The sequence below is a fragment of the Protobothrops mucrosquamatus genome, unplaced genomic scaffold, assembly GCF_001527695.2.
Source record: "Protobothrops mucrosquamatus isolate PMUCROS unplaced genomic scaffold, P.Mucros_1.0 scaffold5119, whole genome shotgun sequence".
NCBI lineage: Eukaryota > Metazoa > Chordata > Lepidosauria > Squamata > Viperidae > Protobothrops > Protobothrops mucrosquamatus.
Window position 1 is genome coordinate 45,156 of NW_015390994.1, and position 26,081 is coordinate 71,236.

General features: G+C 45.2%; 1 protein-coding gene across 1 annotated transcript; it reads right to left on the reverse strand.

The window, feature by feature from the left end:
- Positions 1–9,642: 9,642 nt before the first annotated feature.
- On the reverse strand, positions 9,643–17,636 carry MADCAM1 (mucosal vascular addressin cell adhesion molecule 1). The gene is made up of 5 exons (XM_015828938.1): positions 17,447–17,636; positions 16,580–16,897; positions 12,671–12,754; positions 11,650–12,117; positions 9,643–9,752 (listed from the first exon to the last, which is right to left on the reverse strand). The coding sequence occupies exons 1-5, from the start codon at positions 17,634–17,636 to the stop codon at positions 9,643–9,645; spliced, it is 1,170 nt and encodes a 389-aa protein (XP_015684424.1).
- Positions 17,637–26,081: the final 8,445 nt, after the last annotated feature.

A 26,081-nucleotide genomic window follows, 5' to 3' on the forward strand; every position in this document is an offset into this window, starting at 1 on the left:
GCAGAGGTCCCCAACCTTTGGGGCACCAGGGACCGGTGCCCTAGAGAGAGGTTTTTCTGCGGACTGGAGGGTGCGTGGTTTTGTGTCCTGCCTGCATCTCGCGGATGGGGCTTTGCTTGTTTGTGTGGACCACTTGCTGGCATGCCGTGGCCCGGTACTGGCCCACAGACCGGGGGTTGGAGACCCTTGATTTAGAAGAGAGGTCCCCAACCTTTTGGGCACCAGGGACCAGTTCTGTGGAGAGAGGTTTTTTCCTGCGGACTGGAGGGTGCATGGTTTTGTGTGCTGCCTGCATCCCGTGGATGGGGTTTTGTTTGTGCGGACCGGTTGCTGGCATGCCATGGCCCGGTAGTGATCCACGGACCGGGGGTTGGGGACCCCTGCTCTTAGGGGCCACAGGGTGGGTGAGGAAGGGATCCACAAGTGACTCCCTCACCCCCTCTTTCTCAGGGTGCCCAAAGACTTTGTGAGATGCGCAACGGCCTTCTTCTCATTGGCGAAAGCTCAAACGAGACAATTCTCCCTAAATTGTCTTGTCGAAAAAGTAGCAGCCGACAAAAATGGAGGCGTTCCCTTTGACTGATGATGTTACCTAGTTGGGTAGTGAAAGGTCCGCAAGAAAACCCCTAAGCGCAGAGAGCAGCCAGGGCCCCTCCTTGATCTCTTCCCGCCCCTCTGCCAAAATTAGCGCGTTGTGTTCATTTGTACAAAGAAGTATGTTTCTCACGAGAGGAACCAGCAAGAGAAGAATCCCAAGTGCCAATCATGTTTTGGAAAACGTTTTTCTTTTTCGTCCACTCGGAGGAATATCACATTTTCAGATGAATGACATCCTTTAAATCAAATTGAAACGTAAGAAGTTTGATCCAGCCTTGGGGCCGATTTAACATCTAGTTTACTCCAACCTGTTAATGCATTTCAGCAGAACATTTCCATGGCAACCCATGAAATCTGTCCTTAAGATGCCAGTGAAGGAAATCTTCCTTCTGGCATTTGGCACCCTAAGTGATCCCCTCTTTTTAATTTGTTTCTTTTTCATTTAAGACAAGGGCTTCTTTTAAAGATGGCACAGGTACGGTAGTCTTCAACTCACAACCCCAGTTGAGCCTAAAATTTCTGTCGCTTAAGCAAGTGAGTTTTGTCCCCCTTTACAACCTTTCTCGCCCCAGTTCTTAAGCGAATCACCGCAGTTGTCAAATTAGTGACACGGCTGTTGAGTTAATCTGGCTTTCCCATTGACTTTGCTTGTCCAAAGGTTGCAAAATGACCCCGGGACACTGCAACCGTCATAAATATGAGTCGGTTGCCCCTAGTGTCCAAATTTTGATCACGTGACCATGAGATGCAGCGGTCATAAAGGTGAAAAGCGGTCATCGGTCTCTCTTTCCACTGCTGTTGTAACTTTGAACGGTCACTAAAGGAACGGTGGTAATTTGAGGACTGCTTGTAAACCCCAGAAGGGCAGGACGGGATCCCAGATCTGTTATTACTCACGAAGACGTAGGCATGCATCTCTCCCACCTTTTCTGAAATGTATAAATGTATCTTGTTTAGAGGAGCGGTGCTCACTGTTTTTGAATGAGATGCCCTCCAGTCCGTACTGTTTACATAATAAATGCTGTGGCGGGCCCTGATTGTTTGCTTTGGGTCCTGCCTTTTTCAGCGATAATGCAAAAAAGGACATTGCGGTTGACTCGCCGCTATCCTCTGTCATTGCTTTTAATTAAGAGATTGTGTTCCTGACAAAAGGAGTGAGGTGGCAGTTGCACAATTCTGTTTTTCTTTGCTGCTGGGCCCAATCTGGATGGAGGCCCTATCATAGATTGGGAGTAGGGGGTTAAAACCCTTCCTACAGTAGTGGCCAATATTGTGGAAACCTTTTGGGAAAAGTGTACAGTAGAAATGCCACATTGGTTAAGTTTCCACCCATTTTTCTTCTAATTTCTTTATAACTGTAGCTTTGTTCGCTTAATAATTCTATTTTACATTGCTTTCTGGGCAACCAGTCAACTCTTTGCACTATTACTTTAATTTTATTACGTTTTACAAGCTCACTCAACGAAAGAACACAAAAAAACCCAACCAACTAGATAGCGATCACATAACACACTGACAAATGTCCTTTTCTCAGTTTCAATACATGACATCAATCACTGGATCTACTGTGATCTGATCGGCTCATTGCCAAAACAAGATGACACCCGATTGGCTCTCTAAACACTCATGCTCATTGGCTACAATCAGATGAAGGAAAGCTACCTGATATCAACCTAAGCAAGTTGTGCTTCCTTTTTCTGGTTATTTGGCTATAACTTTTCATAAGAATACAGTACAGATAATTGAACAAACTGTTACATTACATTCTTGATTAAATTATCTTTCCATTGATATATAATTTTATGGTAGTACCCCCCCCCCAAAAAAGTGGTGTTATTAGCCATCAAACCTCAAAAATACACTTTTCCCAAAAGGTTTCCACAATTTTGGCCACTACTGTATGTTTTTTCAAGGTCCGGATGGGATTCTCTGCATTGGTTCCCAATTCAGATTGGATTCTGATCTCATCTGGGAATCGAATAAAACACCTTACAGGCAGTCCTCGACATAAAACCACCATTGAATCCAGAATTTATGTTGCTAAGTGAGAAATTTGTTAAGTGAGTTTTATCCCATTTTTACGACTTTCCTTGCCACATTTATTACGGGAATCACTGCCGTTGTTAAATTAGTCACACGGTTGTTAAGTGAATCTGGCTTCCCCATTGACTTCGCTTGTCAGAGTGTCATAAAAGGGGATCGCATGACCCCCTGGGGACACTGCGACGGTCATAAATATGAGCCGGTTGTCAAGCATCTGAATGTAAATCACCTGACCCTGGGGATGCTGCAATGGTGATTAAGTCTGAAAAATGGTTATAAGTCATTTTTTTCAGTGCGGTTGTAACTTCAGACAGGCACTAAAGGAACTGTTGTAAGTCGAGAACTACGATCTCAATTGAGCACAAAATTTCTATTGTTAAATAAAGCAGTTGTTAAGTGAGCTTTTCCTCTTTTTACAACCTTTTTTGAAACCATAAATGAATCGTGCAAATTAAGGAAACCTTAATTTGGGAAGGCTACAAACAGCGATCACGTGAACCCAGGACGCTGCAACCCTCATAAATACATGCCCGTTGCAAAGTGCCCAAATTTTGATCACATGACCATGGGGAGGCTGCAATAGTCATGTGAGAATCTGTCATAAGTTACTTTTTTCACGCTGTTGTAGCTGTCAGTAAACAGATGGTTGTAAGTAGAGGGCTACCCATTTTGGACATGGTAAATGTCACATCAAGTTTGAGCCGTAGTGCAGAGGTCTCCAACCTTTCTCAGTTGACGGACCGGAGAGAAAGGGGGAGAGAAGCATTTGCTGCATGCGTGCGAACACACAAACGGGGCCGCGAGCACGTGCGACGCAAACGGAGCGGTGCTAGCACCGCACCAGTTTTGCTGCGTGCGCACTAGCATCGCTCCATTTTCGTGCAGTGCCCGGTTTTTGCGCCACGCGCCATCCGGTTTTTGTGCCACATGCCCGGTTTTTGTGCTGCGCGCCACCCGGTTTGCCCCTGTTTTTACGCTGTGCGCCACCTGGTTTTATGCCACCTGTTTTCAAGCTGTGCACCACCTGGTTTCCTCCCATTTCCATGCCGTGTGTCACCCAGGTTTCATGCCACATGCCACCTGCTTTTTGCGCCATGTGTCACCCAGTTTGCCCCCAATTTTGCATTGTGCGCCCGGTTTTTCCCCCTGTTTTCGTGCTTTGCGCTGCCCTGTTTCCCCCCCATTTTTGCACCGAGCAGTGCCCGGTTTTCACGCTGCCCAATGCCCGGTTTTCCCCTATTTTCACGCTGTACGCTGCTCAGTTTTCACACCGTGTACCATCCTGTTTGCATAGCAATGCCCTATTTTTCCTGCATAGCCCCCCATTTGCATAGCAGCGGCGGCACTAGGACGAGTGGGCGTGAGTGCGTGCAGCCTGTTTCATGTCCCGGTGGCCAGTAGGACACGGCCCGGTAGTGGGCCGCGGGCCGCAGGATGAATACCCCTGCTGTAGTGAGTTTTTGTATACTTTACGATGCCTTCTTCCTTTGGTCTACGACCACGTTGTGCCTTTTTTAACCCCTCCCAAAAATATGTTTTGTAATTCTTGTAAAACTTGAGTGTTTCCCTTTGCTTGAGTATATGAAACAAATGCCGATCAAATGAATCCTAGAAACAACTTGTCATCAGTGGCCAATATTTTGGCACATGGGTACCCAGTTTGAAAATCAGTGGACCAAAAACTGAATTTGGTTTCCTAAGATGAACCTCAAGGTTTCAGAAAGTCTTTTCCCCCCAGGTTTTATTTTCTGGGCGTCTAAAAGTATAGGGCAGTGTTTCTCATTTTAAGATGTGTGGACTTCAACTCCCAGAATCCCCAGCACGCTGGCTGGGGAATTCTGGGAGTTGAAGTCCGCGCAGCTTAAAAAGTTGCCAAGGTTGAGAAACTAGGGGTTTTCCATGCTACATTCCAAGGAAATGGAGGAAATTGTTTTTATGCTCCGTGAAGAAGTTGTGTAGTAATTCTCATTATTACTGGATTCGATTTTAGTATGGTGTAACAAATTTGATGATGGTGGTTGGTGGTGAAGATGATATTGGCTAGGCTTCCCAATTATACATCCATGGTCTCAATCTTAGGTTTTTGTGTCTTGCTGCAGCTAACATTAACCTACCATCTGACTTAAGATACTTGCATTCCACCTATTTTGGGAAGAAGCTTGACTCCGCATTGGGTATTGAAGATAACAATTAAATTTGGAACGATGGATTTGATATATCTGTATTTAGTTTTGCATTTTTTTTAAAGAAGCATCAATGGTAACCAGTGAGAAATAGCACTATTTTGTTACAAGAAATGAAATCTACACTAAAATGTTATGTAGCTTCCATTAAAAAACTTTTTTTACAAGTTGCTGTCTGTTGCCTGTTCTCTATATAGGGACAAAAAATAGCTCTTCTCCATTATCTAAAAATCCTGGGGTGTATAAACAGAGGCATAGAATCAAGATCACACAAAGTATTATTACTGTTTTATAAAACCTTAGTAAGACCACACCTGAAATACTGCAGCCAATTTTGGTCATATTTTTCACAAAAAAGACGTTGAGAGTTTGGGAAAAAATCAGAGAAGAGCAACTAAGATGATCAAAGGCCTGGAGACTAAAACATACGAAGAATGGCTGCAGGACTTGGGTTTGGCTAGTCTAAAGAAAAGAAGAAACAGGAGACACGATAGCAATGTTTCAGTATCTGAGGGGCTGCCACAAGGAAGAGGGAGTCAAATTATTCTCCAAAGCACCAGAGGGAAGGACGAGAAACAATGGTTGGAAACTGATCAAAGAGAGAAGCAACCTGGAATTAAGGAGAAACTTCCTAACAGTGAGGACAATTAACCAGTGGAACAGCTTGCCACCAGAAATCGTGGGCGCTCCATCACTGGAGATTTTAAAGAAAAGATAGACAATCACCTGTCTGAGATGGTATAGGTTCTCCTGCTTGAGCAGGGGTTGGACTAGAAGACCTCCAAGGTCTCTCCCAGCCCTTTGGTTCTATGAAATCTCTGAAGGGATGGTTGGTCTGAAAGTCATAAGATCGTAAATCAGCACACATTCTAGGATGGGATGATCAGTCAGCATTTAAAAAAAAAAAGCGCCTGAAGGCAGGACAAGACGCAACGGATGGAAATTAATCAAGGAGAGAAGCAATCTAGAACTAAGGAGGAATTTCCTGACAGAACAATTAATCAGTGGAACAACCTGCCTCCAGAAGTTGTGGGTGTAATGCCTAGTTTAATGAAGAGAAGGACGAGGGGTGACATAGCAGTCTCAGGGGCTGCCCCAAAGAAGAGGGAGTCAAGCTATTCTCCAAAGCACCTGAAGGCAGGACAAAAAGCAACGGATGGAAACTAATCAAGGAGAGAAGCAATCTAGAACTAAGGAGAAACTTCCTGACAGTGAGAACAATTAACCAGTGGAACAACCTGCCTCCAGAAGCTGTGAATGCTCCAACACTGGAAGTTTTTAAGAAGAGATTGGACAACCACTTGTCTGAAATGGTATAGGGTTTCCTGCCTGAGCAGGGGGTTGGACTAGATGACCTCCAAGGTCCCTTCCAGCCCTTTGGTTCTTTGAAATCTCTGGACAGTTGATCTGAAAGTCAGTTTCCATCTGTGGCTTCTTGTCCTGCCTTCGGGTGCTTTGGGGAATAATTTGACTCCCTCTTCTTTGTGGCAGCCCCTGAGATACTGGAACATGGCTATCCTGTCCCCCCTCGTCCTTCTCTTCATTAAACTAGACATACCCAATTCCAGCAACTGTTCCTTGTATGTTTTAGCCTCCAGTCCCCTAATCCTCTTTGTTGCTCTTCTCTGTACTCTTTTTAGAGTCTCAACATCTTTTTTACATCGCAGTGACCAAAACTGGATGCAGTATTCCAAGTGTGGCCTTACCAAGGCATTGTAAAGTGGTATTAACACTTCACGTGATCTTGATTCTATCCCTCTGTTAATGCAGCCCAGCACTGTGTTGGCTTTTTTGGCAGCTGCAGCACACGGCTGGCTCATATTTAGGTGATTGTCCACTAGGACTCCGAGATGCCTCTCACAGTTACTACTATTGAGCAAGGTACCCCCTATACTATACCTGTACATTTGGCTTTTCTTGCCTAAATGTAGAACCTTACTTTTTTCACCAGAACCTTGTTTTTTTCAGTAGGACAGAGGAATGCAATGGGGCGGCTCCAAAGGCAAAGGAGAGGGCATTAGGAAGCCATGCCTTGGCTGTATAATAAAAGGGAAGGTGTGGGAGGTGCTGGTGGCCGAAGGCAACTGTTCGTGTTGAGGATCGAGTTTCTGTGGACTGTGTTTTGTTTGCCTTGGACATTGACTCAGGTCTGTGAATAATAAAAGGGGTTTTGTTTTTTTCCTGCGTTTCCAGCCTGCTTGTTGGAAGAGGGGTTTCTCCTTGTGAGGTTAACAAGGACTCACGTAGGCTGGGACAGAACACATTTAGTCAGAGCTGAAGAAGCTTCTTGGTTGAGAAGCGAAACGTCTTCAAAGAAAAACAAGAAAATCCAGTGGCCTCCTGAAAAAAAAAGCACCTTTGGGACAACCAGGACCTGGTTGTCCATAGACATATCCCCCAAAAGATGCAATCAACTTTATTTGTTAAAGGGATGTCCCGTTTCCCTACCGGGAGTTCGAGGTAGTATAGGTAGTTCTCAATTTACAACTGGTTGCTTAAGGACCGTTCAAAGTTTATGATGGACCTTCTCAGAGCTACTTGTGATCCATTTTTGGAGTTACAATGGTCATGTACGGGTAGGAGATGACCAGGCTGAGCCTGAGGGAGGGGGTCAAATGCGTTACCGGTCTTGAGTCCCTTTGCGCCCACAGGAGATCTGAGTCCAGCCCACCTTGAATTCCGTTGACTCTTATTAACCAGTGGAACAACCTGCCTCCAGAAGCGGTGAATGCTCCAACACTGGAAGTTTTTAAGAAGAGACTGGACAGCCATTTGTCCGAAATGGTATAGGGTTTCCTGCCTGAGCAGGGGGTTGGACTAGATGACCTTCATTTATTATTATTATTATTATTATTATTATTATTATTATTATTATTATTATTATTATTATTATTATTATTATTATTATTATTATTATCCAATGCCCAGTTTGCTTTGACCATTATTAGTTTAGATTCTTGTAGTGCGTACAATAAATATATTCATTTGAGTTGCCTGGACTCCTGATTTCCTGCACTTGATAACATCCGTATATACATACACACATACACATTCACACACCACACCCTGCAATCACGTGATTGCATTTGGGTGCTTGGCAAGCAGCTCACCTTTTTGGCTTTTTCGGTCTCCTGCAATCACATCACTGTAATCGGGGATATTTTTTTGTTGGTTTTCGGGGGTTATTTCCTGTTTTCCACCCCCAAAAAATACCCCTTGGGAAAAATGGATTTGCTTAACAACTGTGGCGTTCACTTAACACTGGAGCGTTCCGTTAATGACTGTTGTAAAAAAAAAAGCCACTTGTAACTTTGAATCCAGTCACACGATGCTTCGACTTATGACCGCAATTCCGGGCTCAGTTTTGGTCATAAGTGGAGGACTACCAATAATCCTGAATAGGTCAGATCAAGGAAGAGAGAGAGAGAGAAGGGCCCAAAACTGGCCGGTGAATTTTGATGGCTGAAGATGGGCTTGAAACAAAACTGACAACGTCCTAATGTAACTTCTTAGATACGAAATTTCCTTGGTTCTTAGAACCGTTAATTATGCAATGATCGCATTACAATTTTAAAAAACATACATAATTGTTTACTGTAAGAGAAGGAGGCGGTGATAAAATGCCTATCTAGAGACTGAAATGGAAATGAACTGAAATCAGGATTTTTATTTTTTACCAATTGCGCTAAAGAATACCACAAACAGCCAAGGAAACAAATAAATAGATCAAATGAACAAACCAACCAGTCCAAAATTCTCACTCAAGGTACCAATGACCAGGCTCAAATTATCCTACTTTGAACAAATTATGGGAAGGCTCTGGTGTTGGGAAAGAGGGGAGGAAAGACAAGAAGAGAAGGACCAGCAGCAGCCAGTGGTGATGGGGGCAACACTGGAGGATCTGAAAAACCAGGTGAGGGAGAGATTGTCATGGAGAACATCTATCTATGACAGGGGTAGGCAACCTTGGCCCTTTTATGACTCGTGGACTTCAACTCCCAGAATTCCTGAGCCAGCCATGCTGAGGGGAAAGGGAGAGGTTGCTCTCAAAATTCCCAGTCTAGACTCACCAGCCCCAAAGATAGCTTAGCCCTTCTCGGAAATAAATTTTCTGCTGGCTGGATGTAAAAACACCCTGCAACTTTCAGAAAGTGCGTAAATCTGAGAACCAGCTCTTGTAGGTTCAGGATGTGCAGAAAAAAAAGAGAGAGAGAGAAAAACAGCATTTGATTTACTCTCCCGTCGTTGTTCAACAGGCCATCTGGCATAGGTCCATCCTAAACTGTTGGGAAACTTCCAACCAGGCAGGGAGGAGGGGGTCAAGCGGGGACTTAGCCTTGAGTCCTGGCGCAGCCACAAGAGACATAGGTTTCACCCCTCCCCAAGTCCTATGGAACCTTATCTGGTTGTTCCCAAACGAAGGCACGCAGTCCGGGGAGATTCTTGTAATACAGGCAGAAGTCAATAAAGTTGCTGACTTAGACTTTTCACAATAGATCTGATTGTCTGCGCCGGACGTAAACAGTGGCACTCAAACCTACAGTTCCACCCAGTTCACAGAAGGACCCGGCTACCAGTTCTGCAGTGAAAGCCTACTGCCCCCATCGATGGGGCAAATGGCCTCAAGCAGGGCCTGGGAAAGAGGCTTCTCATTTCCACCTCTTGCCCAAGGCAAAAAATCCTGGCAACATGTCAGCGAAGTCCCTGCTTGATAGCCCTTGAAGGCCAAAGAATAGTTTTCATGGCCTGGTCAGAAGTCCAGGGTCCAGAGGGGGCATAGCCAAGGAGATGGACGGAAGCTTTTTGGCCCTTCCCTTGTTCACCACCGCCGCCGTTGCCGCCATCGATGCGAGACGTAGCCTACGATGATCAGTCCTAAGAGGGATCCAGTGGCTCCGATGGTGAAAAGGGCATCTGTGTTGACATTGGCTGCAAAAGGAAAGGTGCACCAAACATGTATTTAGTATCTTAAGTAGACAGATGTGTCCATCTTCTATTAACCCACCTCATACAGCCCTGGTGGTGCAGCAGTAGTTAGAAGGCAGGATTGCAGGCAATCTCTGCTCCACAGCCAGGAGTTTTGATCCTGACCAGCTCAAGGTTGACTCAGCTTTCCATCCTTCCAGAGTGGTAAAATGAGGACCCAGATTGTTGGGGGCAACAGGCCGACTCTGTAAACCGCTCAGAGAGGGCTGTAAAGCACTATGAAGCAGTATATAAGTCTAAGTGCTATTGCTATCGCTATCTAAGCCCTGGTGGTGCAGTGGTTAGAATGCAGCATTGCAGGCTAACTCTGCCCACAGCCAGGAGTTCGATCCTGACTGGCTCAAGGTTGACTCAGCCTTCCGTCCTTCCGAGGTTTGTAAAATGAGGAGCCAGATTGTTGGGGGCAAGAAGCTGACTCTGTAAACCGCTTAAGAGAGTTCTGTAAAGCACTATATAGGTCTAAGGGCTATTGTTATTGCTACTGCTATTATTTTCCACCCTTCCTTTGTAGGTGAGCAAGAAACTAAGATGAGCACCCTCCCACGTGTAGAAATATTAAGGTTACAAATATTAAAGACCCATGCCTGTAAATTACATTTCTCCCCAATTTATGATAATTTGATCTCTTCTTTATTCATATATGTTCATTCTTTTTTTAATGTAAATAGTATTGTTCGTAAAGATTTTTTTTAAAAAACAAAACTTTACAATTAATCATTTTAACACATTTTCAAATTTTTTTAAAAAAAAATACATTAAGGTTTTTTTAACCTTTTATTAGTTTTATAAATAACTTAAGGCAGCAAACGTATTTAATGCTTCTTCCTCCTCCTCCTCCTATTTTCCCCACAGTGACAAGCCTGTGAGATGGATTGGGCTGAGAGAGGGTGATTCACCCAAAGTCACACAGATGGCTTTCATAATAACAACAATAACAACAATAATAATAAAGTTGGAAGGGACCTTGGAGGTCTTTTAGTCCAACCCTCTGTTCAGGCAGGAAATCTTATACCATTTCAGACAAATGGTTGTCCAATCTCTTCTTAAAAACCACCAGTGTTGGAGAACCCACAACTTCTGGAGGCAGGTTGTTCCACTGGTTAATTGTTCTAACTGTCAGGAAGTTTCTCCTTAGTTCTAGGTTGCTTCTGTCTTTGGTTAGTTTCCATCCGTTGCTTCTTGTCCTGCCTTCAGGTGCTTTGGAGAATAGCTTGACTCCCTCTTCTTTGGGCAGCCCCTGAAATACTGGAACACTGCCTAAGGCAGGACTAGAACTCATTGTTTCCTTTTGATTGAGCCAGATCAACTTTTCTGCCTAAGACGGGACTAGAACTCACAGTCTCCTAGTGATTAACCAAAAGTCACCCAACCAGATTTTACCCTAGTGCACTCAATGTGACCCAAACCCAATATAGGTAGTCCTCGACTTACGACCACAATTCAGCCTAAACTTTCTGTTGCTAAGCGAGACAGTTGTTTAGTGAATTTTGCCCCATTTTATGACCTTTCTTGCTACAGTTGTTAAGTGAATCACTGCAGTTGTTAAGTTAGGGCTAGCAGGGCTAAGTGAATCCGGCTTCCCCCATTGACTTTGCTCGTCAGAGGGTCGCCAAAGGGGTCACATGACCCTGGGACACTGCAACCGTCACAAATACGAATCAGTTGTCAAGCGTCCGGATTTTGATCACGTGACCCTGGGGATGCTGCAGTGGTCATGAGTGTGAAAAACGGTCTTAAGTCCCTTTTTTCCAGCGCTGTTGTAACTTTGAATGGTCACTAAGCGAACTGTGGTAAGTCGAGGACTACCTGTATCCTGAATGTGCAATTTCATCTCACTCACCGGCAGACACCACGACGCGCAGGCTGGCTATCCGGGGTGGGCTGGCAATCGCAACGCATCGATAGAGTCCCTGGTGCTCCAAGCTGACATTCTCCACCATCAGGGTCGACTGGCCCTCGGCTTCCTCCAGGCGGTACCGTGACTGGGCCACGGGGGTTTCCACCCACTGGATTTGGACACCTCTGCGGCACTCTGAGGTCTGGCATGTGATGCGAAGGGTGCTTCCCATGGTTCCTTCGGCAGGCACTGGTACGATCATGGGGCGGCAGGCGTCCTTGGGTTTTTCTGTGGTCCCTCCTGTCGAGAAACGGTTGGCCATGGAAAGAGGGTTAGTGGTTGGTTCTTCAGTGCTCCCTCCTGTGGAGAAACCGCTGGTCATGGAAAGAGGCTTAGTGGTTAATTTTTCTGTGGTCCCTCCTGTCGAGAAACCGTTGGCCGTGGAAAGAGGCTTGGTAGTTAATTCTTGGTCTGTTAAGAAAGGAACAAGCAAAACAATCCTGAGTTTGGCTGAAAGACCTAAACCAGTGGTGGCGAACCTATGGCATGCATGCCAGAGGCGGCACTCAGAGCCCTCTCTGTGAGCATACGTGCCATTGCCCTAGCCTCGCCTCCCCCCGCGACCCCCTCACCAGCAGTCCCCCTGGAGGAGAGTCGCCCCCGAGCGTGGCCCATGCGGAGCAGCGCAGCCAAGGACATGGCAGCCAGGCAGCGTGGACAAGACTCTGCCCTCACGCCCCGTCGTGCGCAGATGATGCTGCGGGGCGCAGGAAGAGGGCGTGGCCGCCATGGCGCTGCTGGGCTGCCTGGGCAATTTGCGGGCGGGCCCTGAAGGTGGTGAGTGGCCCTGCGGGCAGGCAGGGCAGGGGATAGGGCAGGGGTGGGACCAGTTTTTGGGCACTCGGTGTCCAAGATTCGCCATCACTGACCTAAACCTAGTGACATCTCAAGATGGAATTGTGCATGGGGATGGACCCTGTCTCAAATTTTGGAGAGGTTGTCCCCAGCTCTGCCAGAGGGTTACCTGTTGGGTCAGAAGATCCAGTGAGATTGTTGACCCCTGTGATGGAGTTATGGTCTTTGGTTAGGGATTCCAGCGTGGAGGTGGCTGTTGGTGTAACCTCAGATGCCCCAGAGCTGGTATGCTCAGTAGAAAGAAGTTGGAGAAGGCTAGTGGTTGTCCCAAGTGAGGACTTCCAATCAGCTGTGGTGAGTAGCTCCAGAGCAGATGTTTGTCTTGTCCTTCCAGATGTGGGAATAAGGACGGTGGTCTCACTAGCGCCGAGAAGCTCCTGCATAGCTGGAAACCAAACATTTAGAATTGTTAAGAGAAATAATAATAATAATAATAATAATAATAATAATAATAACAACAACAACAACAACAACAACAACAACAACAACAACAACAATAAAGTTGGAAGGGACCTTGGAGGTCATCTATTCTAGTCCAACCCCCTGGTCAGGCAGGAAACCCTATACCATTTCAGACAAATGGCTGTCCAGTCTCTTTTTAAAAACTTCCAGTGTTGGAGCATTCACAGCTTCTGGAGGCAGGTAGTTCCACTGGTTAATTGTTCTAACTGTCAGGAAATTTCTCCTTAGTTCTAGGTTGCTTCTCTCCTTGATTAGTTTTCATCCGTTGCTTCTTGTCCTGCCTTCAGGCGCTTTGGAAAATAGCTTGACTGCCTCTTCTTTGGGGCAGCCCCTGAGATATTGGAACACTGCTATCCTGTCCCCCCTCGTCCTTCTCTTCACTAAACTAGACATACCCAATTCCAGCAACCGTTCCTTATGTTTTAGCCTCCAGTCCCCTAATCATCTTTGTTGCTCTTCTCTGCACTCTTTCTAGAGTCTCAACATCTTTTTTACATCGTGACCAAAACTGGATGCAGTATTCCAAGTGTGGCCTTACCAAGGCTTTGTAAAGTGGTATTAACCCTTCACGTGATCTTGATTCTCTCCCTCTGTTAATGCAGCCTAGCACTGTGTTGGCCTTTTTGCCAGTCTTGTTTCAAGACTTTAGGTCTCCTTTGTTAGATGGTGGGTAGGGGGTCAACTGGCAGGCTCCAAAAATCTCCAGAATGACAGGAAAGGGAGTTTTTATTGGCAAAATGCCCTCCCTAAAATTAAGGTATTCACAAAGCAGCAAAACCCCAGACAGTTTTGTTTTTCCCACCTGGGGAAATCCAGTTAGCCCCTAGCACAGGGGTCTTCAAACTTGGCTGGCTGAAGAATTCTGGGAGTTGAAGTCCACACAAGTCTTAAGAGTTGCCAAGTTTGCAGATCTCTGCCCTAGGCATAAAACAGGCCTGAAAAATTGGCCTCACCCATTACAACAAAGACAAAAACACTTGAACACTGGGCACTATCTAACAAAATGAAATTCAATGGTGAAAAAAGCAAGGTTCTACATTTAGGCAAGAAAAACCAATTGCACAAGTACAGCATAGGTGGCACCTTGCTCAATAGTAGTAACTGTGAGAGGGACCTCGGAGTCCTAGTGGACAATCACCTAAATATGAGCCAGCCGTGTGCTGCAGCTGCCAAANCGATGTAAAAAAGATGTTGAGACTTTAGAAAGAGTGCAGAGAAGAGCAACAAAGATGATTAGGGGACTGGAGGCTAAAGCATATAAGGAACGGCTGCTGGAATTGGGTATATCTAGTTTAATGAAGAGAAGAACAAGGGGGGACATGATAGCAGTCTTCCAGTATCTCAGGGACTGCCCCAAAGAAGAGGGAGTCAAGCTATTTTCCAAAGCACCTGGAGGCAGGACAAGAAGCAACGGGTGGAAACTAATCAAGGAGAGAAGCAATCTAGAACTAAGGAGAAACTTCCTGACAGTGAGAACAATTAACCAGTGGAACAATCTGCCTCCAGAAGTGGTGAATGCTCCAACACTGGAAGTTTTTAAGAAGAGACTGGACAGCCATTTGTCCGAAATGGTATAGGGTTTCCTGCCTGAGCAGGGGGTTGGACTAGATGACCTTCAAGGTCCCTTCCAACTTTACTATTATTATTATTAAAACATTACTGGTCCTGTTTCACTCCCCACCCCTGCCCAAACCAACCAACCCCCCCCAAATGGGGCTGAAGGCTGAAGAATTTGCCAACTCTTCAAACTGAATTAGATTTAGCTAGTTCATTTTTGGCTCTTTAAAGAAAAAACCCAAGCTGTACATGAATAATACTTTATTGTGAAAGTTATTGACTAATGAAATTGGGGATGAAAATGAAAATATTTAAAATGAAGACAGGTTCTCCAAGTATGAGATTTGGCTGTAATTATGGAGATGGCCAACCTGTTTTAATTAGAAGAATTTATCTAGTTTTGTTTCTACTTGGAAATTGCCTTTGGATTTTTTTGCTGGGAACTGAAAAAAAAAAAGAAACTTTTGTTGATTAGACTGATTTTGTTATTCTAGAAATGACTTGAAATATTTAGAAATCCGAAGCCAAAAGTTAAGGTTGTCTCTCTCTTTTTGATGTGTGTGTTTATTTTACTTCACTAAAAAAAGTAAAAAAAAACCCCAGTCTTTCCCCCTCTTTGCGCCCCTTTTCTTTCTCTTAGTTAAATATGAGCTAGCCGTGTACTGCAGCTGCCAAAAAGGCCAACACAGTGTTAGGCTGCATGAACAGAGGGATAGAATCAAGATCACGTGAAGTGTTAATATCACTTTATAACACCTTGGTAAGGCCACACTTGGAATACTGCATCCAGTTTTGGTCAGTTAGATGTGAAAAAGATGCTGAGATTCTAGAAAGAGTACAGAGAAGAGCAACAAAGATGATCAGGGGACTGGAGGCTAAAACATACAAGGAACGGCTGCTGGAACTGGGTATGTCTAGTTTAACAAAGAGAAGGACGAGGGGGGACATGATAGCAGTCTTCCAGTATCTCAGGGGCTGCCCCAAAGAAGAGGGAGTCAAGCTATTCACCAAAGCGCCTGAAGGCAGGACAAGAAGCCATGGATGGAAACTAACCAAGGAGAGAAGCAACCTAGAATATAAGGAGAAACTTCCTGACAGAACAATTAACTAGTGGAACTACCTCTCTCCAGAAGTGCTGAATGCTCCAACGCTGGAGGTTTTTAAGAAGAGACTGGACAGCCATTTGTCCGAAATGGTATAGGGTTTCCTGCCTGAGCAGGGGGTTGGACTAGATGACCTCCAAGGTCCCTTCCAACTATTATTATTATTATTATTATTATTATTATTATTATTATTATTATTATTATTATTATTATTATTATGGACCATCGCATAGTCAGCCAGATGTTCAGACTGGATTTGGCATTTTGTCTACCTATCGAGTCCTTCCCAAGGACCTGGGATAGGCAGATGTGGATGTTTGATGTTATTACAGATATCGTCGCAGGATGATGATGATGATTATTATTATTATTATTATTACGTTTTTTCTGTATTTTTATTTTACAGTGATAATTAATAAAAACATTTATCAACATCTTCATCAACGATCTGGACGAGGGGATAGATGGGGAACTCATCAAATTTGCAGACGACACCAAGCTGGCAGGAATAGCCAACACTCCAGAAGACAGGCTTAGGATACAGGAAGATCTGGACAGACTTGAACACTGGGCACTATCTAACAAAATGAAATTCAATGGTGAAAAAAGCAAGGTTCTACATTTAAGCAAGAAAAACCAAATGTACAGGTATAGTATAGGGGGTACCTTGCTCAATAGTAGTAACTGTGAGAGGGACCTCGGAGTCCTAGTGGACAATCGCTTAAATATGAGCCAGCAGTGTGCTGCAGCTGCCAAAGAGGCACATCATCATTATGATGATGGTGATGATGATGATGATGATGATGATGATGAAAAGATTCACCTGCAATCCTGATTTGGCGCAGGCCCCGTTTCAAAGCCTGGGAAAAGTGTCAAAAAGTGCACGTGATACTTACATTTGGGGCTGGCCATGGCCGTAGCAACTTTCTCTTCGGCAAAGTTCCGCTCGTCAATCTTCAAAGTTGCTTTGCATTTATAAGCTACAGCTTCTGCCACAGTTGGGAGCTCCAGTTCGGAGCGGTAGACAAACAGCTGCTCTTCTTCCTCTTCCATTTCCTCCTCCTCCAGCTCCCTGGAAGCCTCCAGCGGTTCATCTCCCCGGAACCAGCTCAGCGTCAGGGCACCGTGAGGGTAGACGTGACTTATGGAACAGAGCAGGCGAGCCGGCCGCCCAACGGTCAGTGTCTTGGGCTGGGAGTCCAGTTGCAACGTATCTGGAAAAGCTGAGACAGAGGAGGGCAGGGGAAGACCTGCTGTGTATTTTTGGTAGCTTTGCTTTCGGTTGTGAAGTGGCAACTCCATGCCGAAGAGGGGTAGTCCCTTTTGCTGTGGCCATTGGCTAATTGCACTGCATTGTGTTAACTGTAACGATATTCTCGGGCCTTTTGTTTTCCCTTATTGTTTCAGGAAATGTTGGAATCTACCCAGAAGACTGGCATTATTGGGTTAGAAATGTAATTATAGTTCCCATTATGAAGAACAATAGTAACAAGCTCCAGAAGAGATACACTCGATCATTGTCTATCCCCACAATGTTAGAGATGCCCTTGAGACAAAGTTGAGTTTTTACTACAAACAACACAAGTATGCAAAAATGATTTCCCTCCTTTGTTTTCTCTTTTCCTTCCTCCCTTCCCTCTTCTTTCCTTCCCTCCCTCCCTCCTTCTATTCTTCTAACTCCGTTTCTCTCTTAAGTTGCTCCCTTCCTCCCCCAGAAATGGATTCAAGAAAACCAACAGAGAGCAGGTGCTTTTTGAACTTACAATATACCTTCAGCTCCACCTTGGCCACAGAGGACACCCCCTGAGGGCACTGTCCTGAGCACGCCTTTGTCCCCTCCATGTTAATGGTGGCACTGCTCAGCGTTAGGATGCTCTGTTCCTGGTCTGAAATGATGTTCCCCAAGTCGGTGTCCAGACCTTCCCATTCCACTTCAGCACCAGGACAATCCATGGAACAGATCAGTTGAAGGGTGCCTCCACGTTCCACCAGGGGCTTCCCAGGCTGGATGGCGGGCTGAGAAGTCGGAAGACCTGCTCGGGGCAAATGAACAACTTCCTCAGCTCGAGGCACTGAGATGTCTTCCTCAGCTGAGCTCGACTGCCACTTCCGTCACCTTCCGTCCAGTTCAATGTAAGCCCCACCTCCTCTACCTCAGGGGTCTTCAAACTTGGCCCTTTTACGACTTGTGGCTGAGGAATTCTGGGAGTTGGAGTCCACAAGTCGTAAAAGGGCCAAGTTTGAAGACCCCTGCTCTAAAGGTACAAACCAGTAGTTCCACCGGATTAGAGTTGGTCTAATAGCAGGGGTGGGGAACCTTGGCTCTTTTATGACTCGTGGACTTCAACTCCCAGAATTCCTCAGCCAGAATGGCTCAGCTTGGAAACCTCTCTCTTTCCCTTCAGCATGGCTGGCTCAGGAATTCTGGGAGTTGAAGTCCACAAGTCATAAAAGGGCCAAGTTTGAAGACCCCTGCTCTAAAGGTACAAACCAGTAGTTCCACCGGATTAGAGTTGGTCTAATAGCAGGGGTGGGGAACCTTGGCCCTTTTATGACTCGTGGACTTCAACTCCCAGAATTCCTGAGCCAGCATGGCTCAGCTTGGAAACCTCTCCCTTTCCCCTCAGCATGGCTGGCTCAGGAATTCTGGGAGTTGAAATCCACGAGTCATAAAAGGGCCAAGGTTGCCTACCCCTGATCTAGTAGAAACTTCTAGAGCAGAAGTAGGCAACCTTGGCTGTTTTATGACACGTGGACTTCAACTCCCAGAATTCCTGAGCCAGCATGGCTCAGCTTGGAAACCTCTCTCTTTCCCCTCAGCATGGCTGGCTCAGGAATTCTGGGAGTTGAAGTCCACGAGTCATAAAAGGGCCGAGTTTGAAGACTCCCTGCTTTACAGTGCAGGAGATCCTGGATTAACATTTAAGAGCCGTGGTAGTGGAGTGGTGAGAATCCAATACTGCAGGCTAACTCATTGCTCACTCCAGGAGTTCGATCCTGAGGGGGTTCAAGGTTGGCTCAGCCTTCCATCCTTCCGAGGTGGGTGAAATGAGGACCCAGATTGTAGTGGGGACAACAGGCTGACTCTGTAAACCGCTCAGAGAGGGCTGTAAAGCACTGTGAAACGGTATATAACAGTGATGGAGAACCTTTTAGAGACCGAGTGCCCAAACTGCAACCCAAAACCCACTTATGCATCGTCGGGTGCCGGGTGGGTGTGACCCATTGGGTGAGCGTGGCTGCGGTGGTAACAGCAGACTGGGTGGGACTAAAAAGTTCTATCAATCAATTCCAACTTTGCAAGATCTTTTTTTTTCCTGCGAGAAGTTGAAATTGACTGATTGATTGAACCTTTTTTTTTGTTCATGGTGGTGGAGGCCTAAAGCAAAAAGGTTTTATAAAACCCAGCTGAAGGCCTAGGACTGGGGCGACAGCGCGCGTGCCCACAGAGAGGGCTCTGAGTGCCGCCTCTGGCACCCGTGCCATAGGTTCGCCACCACTGGTATATAAGCTCAAGTGCTATTGCTATTTAGTTATTCTTTTTTCTTACATCCTGCCTTTCTGTCTTGAAATATCTGAAGACGTATGAAGAACTGCTGCAGGAATTGGGGAAAAAAATCTAATCTAATGAAAAGAAGGACCAGGGATGACAAACTAGCAGTGTTCCAATATTTGAGGGGCTGCCCCAAAGAAGAGGGGGGTCAACTTATTTTCCAAAGCACCTAGAAGGCAGAAACAAGAAGAAAGAGATGGAAACTGATCAAAGAAATTTAGAACTAGAGAGAAATTTCCTGACCACGGGAACAATTAATCAGTGGAACATCTTGCCTCCAGAGATTGGGGATGCTTTCAAGATGAGACTAGATAGCAAAATGGGTTGGACTAGAAAACCTCAGAAGTCCCATCCAATTCTGTTACTCTGTTGTCTGCTCTGCCAAAGGTGAAGGCTGAATCTCCAGTGCTCTCAAGGATAAATCTGGGGATGAAATCACAGGGAAACAGGTCCTTGGAAAAAATTAATTGATGCTTTAATAAACTATGCAGACCCAGAAGATGGACCTATTCTACAATCATGTTAAGTGTATTGTACAAAGCCAACCTAAAACTTTCTGATTCTATTTCTGAACTTATAGCAAGAAAGGCAGAGTAAAATAAAATGGCAATCGATCAATGCAGCAAATTACACCTCTTATTGCTTTTTTTGGTCCAGTTTTCAAAATGTATCTATGGTAAAATGACTCACATATCCAATGGCAATCGATGTTCACTGTCTGTGCTGCAAAGTGCTATTCAGTTTTTGACTCTCTTCCCCAGGTCTCCTCACAACTAAATTCAGATTATAATAATAATAATAAAGTTGGAAGGGACCTTGGAGATCATCAAGTCCAACCCCCTGCTCAGGCAGGAAACCCTCTACCATTTCGGACAAATGGCTGTCCAGTCTCTTCTTAAAAACTTCCAGTGTTGGAGCATTCACCGCTTCTGGAGGCAGGTAGTTCCACTGGTTAATTGTTCTAGCTGTCAGGAAGTTTCTCCTTAGTTCTAGGTTGCTTCTCTCCTTGATCAGTTTCCATCCGTTGCTTCTTCTTGTCCTGCCTTCAGGCGCTTTGGAGAATAGCTTGACTCCCTCTTCTTTGTGGCAGCCCCTGAGATATTGGAAGACTGCTATCCTGTCCCCCCTCGTCCTTCTCTTCATTAAACTAGACATCCCCAATTCCAGCAACCGTTCCTTGTATGTTTTAGCCTCCAGTCCCCTAATCATCTTTGTTGCTCTTCTCTGCACTCTTTCTAGAGTCTCAACATCTTTTTTACATCGCGGTGACCAAAACTGGATGCAGTATTAGCTATAAGCATATGCATGAATGCTTTTATGAATTGAAAATTTGGAAGAAATATATACATATGAAATATTATAGGTGACTTCACATACACATACACACACACACATACACAAACACACGTACAAAGAAAAATCTGACTTACTGCAGCTACAACAGATCAAACTGAGCAGGAATACCAAAGAAATCATCGCCATTTCTTTCACTCCTGGATATCTCTAAGCACAGGAGAGCCAATCTTGCTCTGGGTTAATCCTTTCCTTCCTTCCTTCCTTCTTTCCAGCTGTGTGGCTAGTCCTTCATCTGTTCCAAAATCCTCGCACCAAGGACTCTTAAATTTAAAAGGGATGTCACTGCCCACCCTGCTCTTATTGGGGAGCAATTCCCTTCTCTCCGCTAGTCTCCTCCCCTTTAATAGAACTTAACTACACAAGAGTATTTTCTTAAATGTTTTGTTAAAGTTAACCCTTTCCCATGTCCCCAAAACTCCATTCTAACGACTTTGTGCTGGATCCCAAATACAGGTAGTCCTCGGCTTACGACCACAGTTGAACCAAATATTTCTGTAGCTAAGCGAGACATTTGTCGAGTTTTGTTTTGCCCCATTTTACGACCTTCCTTGCCACGGTTGTTAAGTGAATCACTGCAGTTAAGTTAGTAACATGGTTGTTAAATGAATCTGGCTTCCCCCATTGACTTTGCTTGTCAGAAGGTCACAAAAGGGGAACACGTGACCCTGGAACACTGAAACCGTCATAAAGATGAATCAGTTGCCAAGCGTCTGAATTTTGATCACGTGACCGTGAGGACGCTGCAACGGTCGTTAAGTGTGAAAAGCGGTCATAAGTCGCTTTTTTTCAGTGCTGTGCTAGCTTTGAATGGTCACTAAACGAACCGTTGTAAGTTGAGGACTACCTGCACGAGGGATTTAACCAAGAATATATGCATCGTTCCCCCGCAGGAAGAGACGGCAAACTCACATTATTAATGTGAAGCTGATTTCAGCTTCAAAAGTGGCAATAACACAAATTCAGCCTGGGGGGGGGAGGAACGAATGAGAGCAGGTTAAACTAATTATTATCCAATTTTGGAAGAAGAAATCTACATTTGACCCATAGCAATATGTGTTGGTTGTCAACCGTTGAAGAGTTATCATTATTTTGACAAAAGACAAGGGAAGCGACTTTCAGGCAACACGGTCACAGTTTTTGGAGCTGTTTAACAACACTTTGCAGGCTTTCACCCCTTTGTTTTATTCCAGTTATTATTTTTCTTCCTAATTACTATAATCATTAATTTTGTGGCTACGTTACGCTGCTCATTCTGCTGTCTGACACTTTTTGGTCCTTCTGTCGATTCACCTGATGTAAAAACAGGCTGTCAAAGTAGTAACATGCCCTTTAGATTGCTGGGAGTGCCAAAAAATAAATAAATACGTGTGCACGCACGCACGCACATACATATTAAAAAAACGAAAAAGAAAACGTTCCATCAGCCAAATGCTGCTTCTCCACAGGCAAATGTCTGTTAACTGCAGATTTAGTTAGGTATTGTTTGAAGCGAGCTGGACAATAAGAGAGAATTAGATACGTATCACTTCGTCCACGGGGAAAACTACCTACAGGTAGTTTGCAACTTACGACCGGTCCCTTAGCAACCATTTGAAGTTACAATAGACCTATGGGGGGGGAGAGAATTGATCTGACTTGGTGGAATAAAAATGTTTTCCACTAATATGTGTAACAACTAAAATGAAAAGTAGGCTGTTGCTGTTGTTAGTTGTGAAGTCGTGTCCGACCCATCGCGACCCCATGGACAACGTTCCTCCAGTCCTTCCTGTCTTCTACCATCTTCTGGAGTCCATTTAAGCTCACCCCTCCTGCTTCAGTGCCTCCATCCAGTCACCTCCTTCTCTGTCGTCCCCTTCTTCTCTTGCCCTCAATCTTTCCCAGCATGAGGCTCTTCTCCAGTGAGTCCTTCCTTCTCATTAGGTGGCCAAAATATTTGAGTTTCAACTTCAGGATCTGGCCTTCTAAAGAGCAGTCGGGGTTGATCTCCTCTAGGACTGACCGGTTTGATGGCCTTGCAATCCAGGGGACTCGCAGGAGTCTTCTCCAGCACCAGAGTTGAAAGGCCTCCATTCTTTGGCGCTCAGCCTTTCTCATGGTCCAACTTTCACAGCCATACGTTGCACCTGGGAAAACCATGGCCTTGACTATACACACTTTTGTTGGCAGGGTGGTCTCTCTGCTTTGAAAATAGGTAGACATTTCAATTCCTTCTTATCCTTGGTCTGACCCCATCAGTCATCGCAAACTCCGTCATAGGCTTGATGTGCAGATAAAAATGAGATGGGGGAGAAAGGGGCAGATTAAGGACAGACCTCTTAGTCTGCATTGCCTTCTGCCCCTTTGGAAAATGGCAGACACAACATGAACTGATTTTTGAATTCTAGAGGTCTCTTTATTCGTTTTATTCAAGGAAACAGACACTTAATGTGAATCTTGCATTGTATTACCTTCAATTTCCTTAAAAGGCTGGAATCCTCTGTGCAGACACAACAGGAGTGTAAAACAAATAACTAAGATCAGCTTTTCTCAACCTTGGTAACCTGAAGATAGGTGGACGTCCACTCCCAGAATTCCCCATGCTGGCTGATGTCCACCCATCTCCAAGCTGCTAAAATTCTCAAAGATCTTGAAGTCCTAGTGGACAATCATTTGAATATGAGCCAGCAGTGTGCTGCAGCTGCCCAAAAAGCTAGGCTGCATTAACAGAGGGACAGAATCAAGATCATGTGAAGTGTTAGTATCACTTTACAACGCCTTGGTAAGGCCACTCTTGGAAGCCTGCATCCAGTTTTGGTCACCGCGATGTAAACAAGATGTTGAGACTCTAGAAAATGTGCAGAGAAGAGCAACAAAGATGATCAGGGAACTGGAGGCTAAAACATATAAGGAACGGTTGCTGGAATTGGGTATGTTTAATTTAATGAAGAGAAGGACGAGGGGGGACATGATAGCAGTGTTCCAATATCTCAAGGGCTGCCCCAAAGAAGAGGGAGTCAAGCTATCCTCCAAAGCACCTGAAGGCAGGACAAGAAGCAACAGATGGAAACTAACCAAGGAGAGAAGCAACCTAGAACTAAGGAGAAACTTCCAGACAGAACAATTAATCAGTGGAACAACCTCCTCCAGAAGCGGTGAATGCTCCAACACTGGAAGTTTTTAAGAAGAGACTGGACAGCCATTTGTCTGAAATAGTATAGGGCAGGGGTAGGCAACCTTGGCTCTTTTATGACTGGTGGACTTCAACTCCCAGAATTCCTGAGCCAGCCACGCTGAGGGGAAAGGGAGAGGTTTCCAAGCTGAGCCATGCTGGCTCAGGAATTCTGGGAGTTGAAGTCCACGAGTCATAAAAGAGCCAAGGTTGCCTACCCCTGGTATAGGGTATCCTGCTTGAGCAGGGGGTTGGACTAGATGACCTCCAAGGTACCTTCCAACTTTTATTATTATTATTATTATTGTTATTGTTGTTGTTGTTACTACTACTACTACTACTACTACTACTAAAAGGCAACTAGATTGTTTTTTTTTCCTTCAGGAAAAAACTTGTTTTCTTCTTCAAGGAAAAAAACAGCCCACTTGACTTTTGAAAAAAAAGTCTTTGAGATAACTATGACCTGGATGACTAAGAATCTCCGCAGACACTGGCTAAAATTGTTCCCAATGCAGTGCCCAAAGCTGACCAGCAGGGGGAATACCAATTCACAGATATCAGCTACGAAAGTTATGTGAATTTCCCTTTTTTTTGGCTTCCTTAGAAGCCTTATTTCAAAATATTTATTACTTCAAATTCCCGGACGCTCCGTTTTGATTCCGAGAAGAATCCATCCCCATTTCGAGCGAAGACATTTAATAGCCTAGCAGAAATACTGAAGAAGTTTAGAGCAGTGATTCTCAACCTTTTTAATGCTGCGACCCCAACCGGACGTAAGTCGAGGACTAAACCGGTCATAAGTCGAGGACTAAACCGGTCGTAAGTCGAGGACTACCCAACCGGTCATAAGTCAAGGACTTTCCCTGCCCGGGAGCGCCGTGCATGCGTGGTTCCGCCCCCTGCGCCGGCCGAGGCGTAGCTGGCAAGCAGCAGAGACGGAGCAGGCCGACCACCAGCTGGCCCAGCCCAAGGGAGGTAAGGCACCCGCCGGAAAAGGGGGAAAAATGGCGGACAGCCTTGCTTGGTGACCCCCATGAAATGGTCGATCAACCCCAAATGGGGTCCTGACCCACAGGTTGAGAACCACTGGTTTAGAGACATGTCACGAAGTTCCCGGCTATTCTCTAGACTTCCAGCAGATAAATATCTCAATAGGGAAAATCCCCCAATTTGGCGGGCAGCCCTAATTTGCTGGCGGAAATGTTTTACACCCAGACCTTTAGCCTTCCTTAGCCATCCAAAGCCAGAATCGCAATAGGTTGATTCTTATCGGAATGCTTACAAATGGATATTATCCATTTGTTCACTATTAAATTTAGGCAGCACGTTAGAAGACAAAAAAAAAAAGTTACGCTAATAAGGAGGATCCATTTCAATCCATGCTTTGATAATAATACAATTAGGATAACTTGATTGGCCCAAGCGGCAACGTGGTCTAGGAATGTCACACTAAACTGGAAGGTTATGGCAGGTTACAAATACTATTTTCATTATTGCAGGATAGTTCTCAACTTACAATCCCAATCAGAATCAGAATTTCCGTTACTAAAGTGAGGCGGTTGTTAAGTGAGTCATGCCCAATTCTGCAACCTTTCTGCCACGGTTGTTAAATGAATCACTGCAGTTGCTAAGTGAATCTCATGGTTGGTAACGAATCTGGCTGCCCCCCCATTATAATAATAATAATAAAGATGGAAGGGACCTTGGAGGTCATCTAGTCCAACCCCCTGCTCAGGGGGGAAACCCTATACCATTTCAGACAGATGGCTGTCCAGTCTCCATTTGTGCGAGCGGTGGGCATGCGCTTGCCCGCTGCTCATGTGAAACCGTCCCTTCTCCCCCCCCCACTTCCCTCCCCGGCCAGTCTGCAAAGCCAGAAAGATTGGAGACTGGTGTAGATGTTGGGACAGTCGTTAAGTGTGAGGACTGGTCATTAGTCACTTTTTTCAGTGTCACTGTCACTTTGCAGCGTTGCTAAATGAATGGGCTGTAGGCTGAGGATGGCCTGTATTCAAACTGATTTACTAATCAATATGCCCTTGAACAGGGATCTTCAAACGTGGCCCTTTGATGACTTGTGGACTTCAACTCCCAGAATTCCTCAGCCAGCTGGGAGTTGAAGTCCACAAGTCATCAAAGGGCCAAGTTTGAAGACAACACCCCCCCTCCCCGCCGCCCTTGAATCACAGTTCCAGGGAGAAAGCCAGCATCTCAAAATGTGGTCTTCTTACTGACGTCAAACTCAGCTGCTTTTGCATCACGGTTTAACTCTGTCCTCACTGGTGCTTCTGCAAATGTCCTTCTCACTTTTGCTTCTGGCACCTTAAGGTAAAAAGAGAGC

Excerpts from the sequence above, each read along its gene's own strand:
- MADCAM1 (XM_015828938.1), bottom strand. The coding sequence starts at position 17,636 with ATGGATTGTCCTGGTGCTGAAGTGGAATGGGAAGGTCTGGACACCGAC. Across the intron at positions 16,898-17,446 it reads GGTGGAGCTGAAGGTATATT|ATACGTTGCAACTGGACTCC; the intron begins GTAAGTTCAAAA and ends CAGCTTTTCCAG. Across the intron at positions 9,753-11,649 it reads GCGCGTCGTGGTGTCTGCCG|CCAATGTCAACACAGATGCC; the intron begins GTGAGTGAGATG and ends TTCCTTTTGCAG.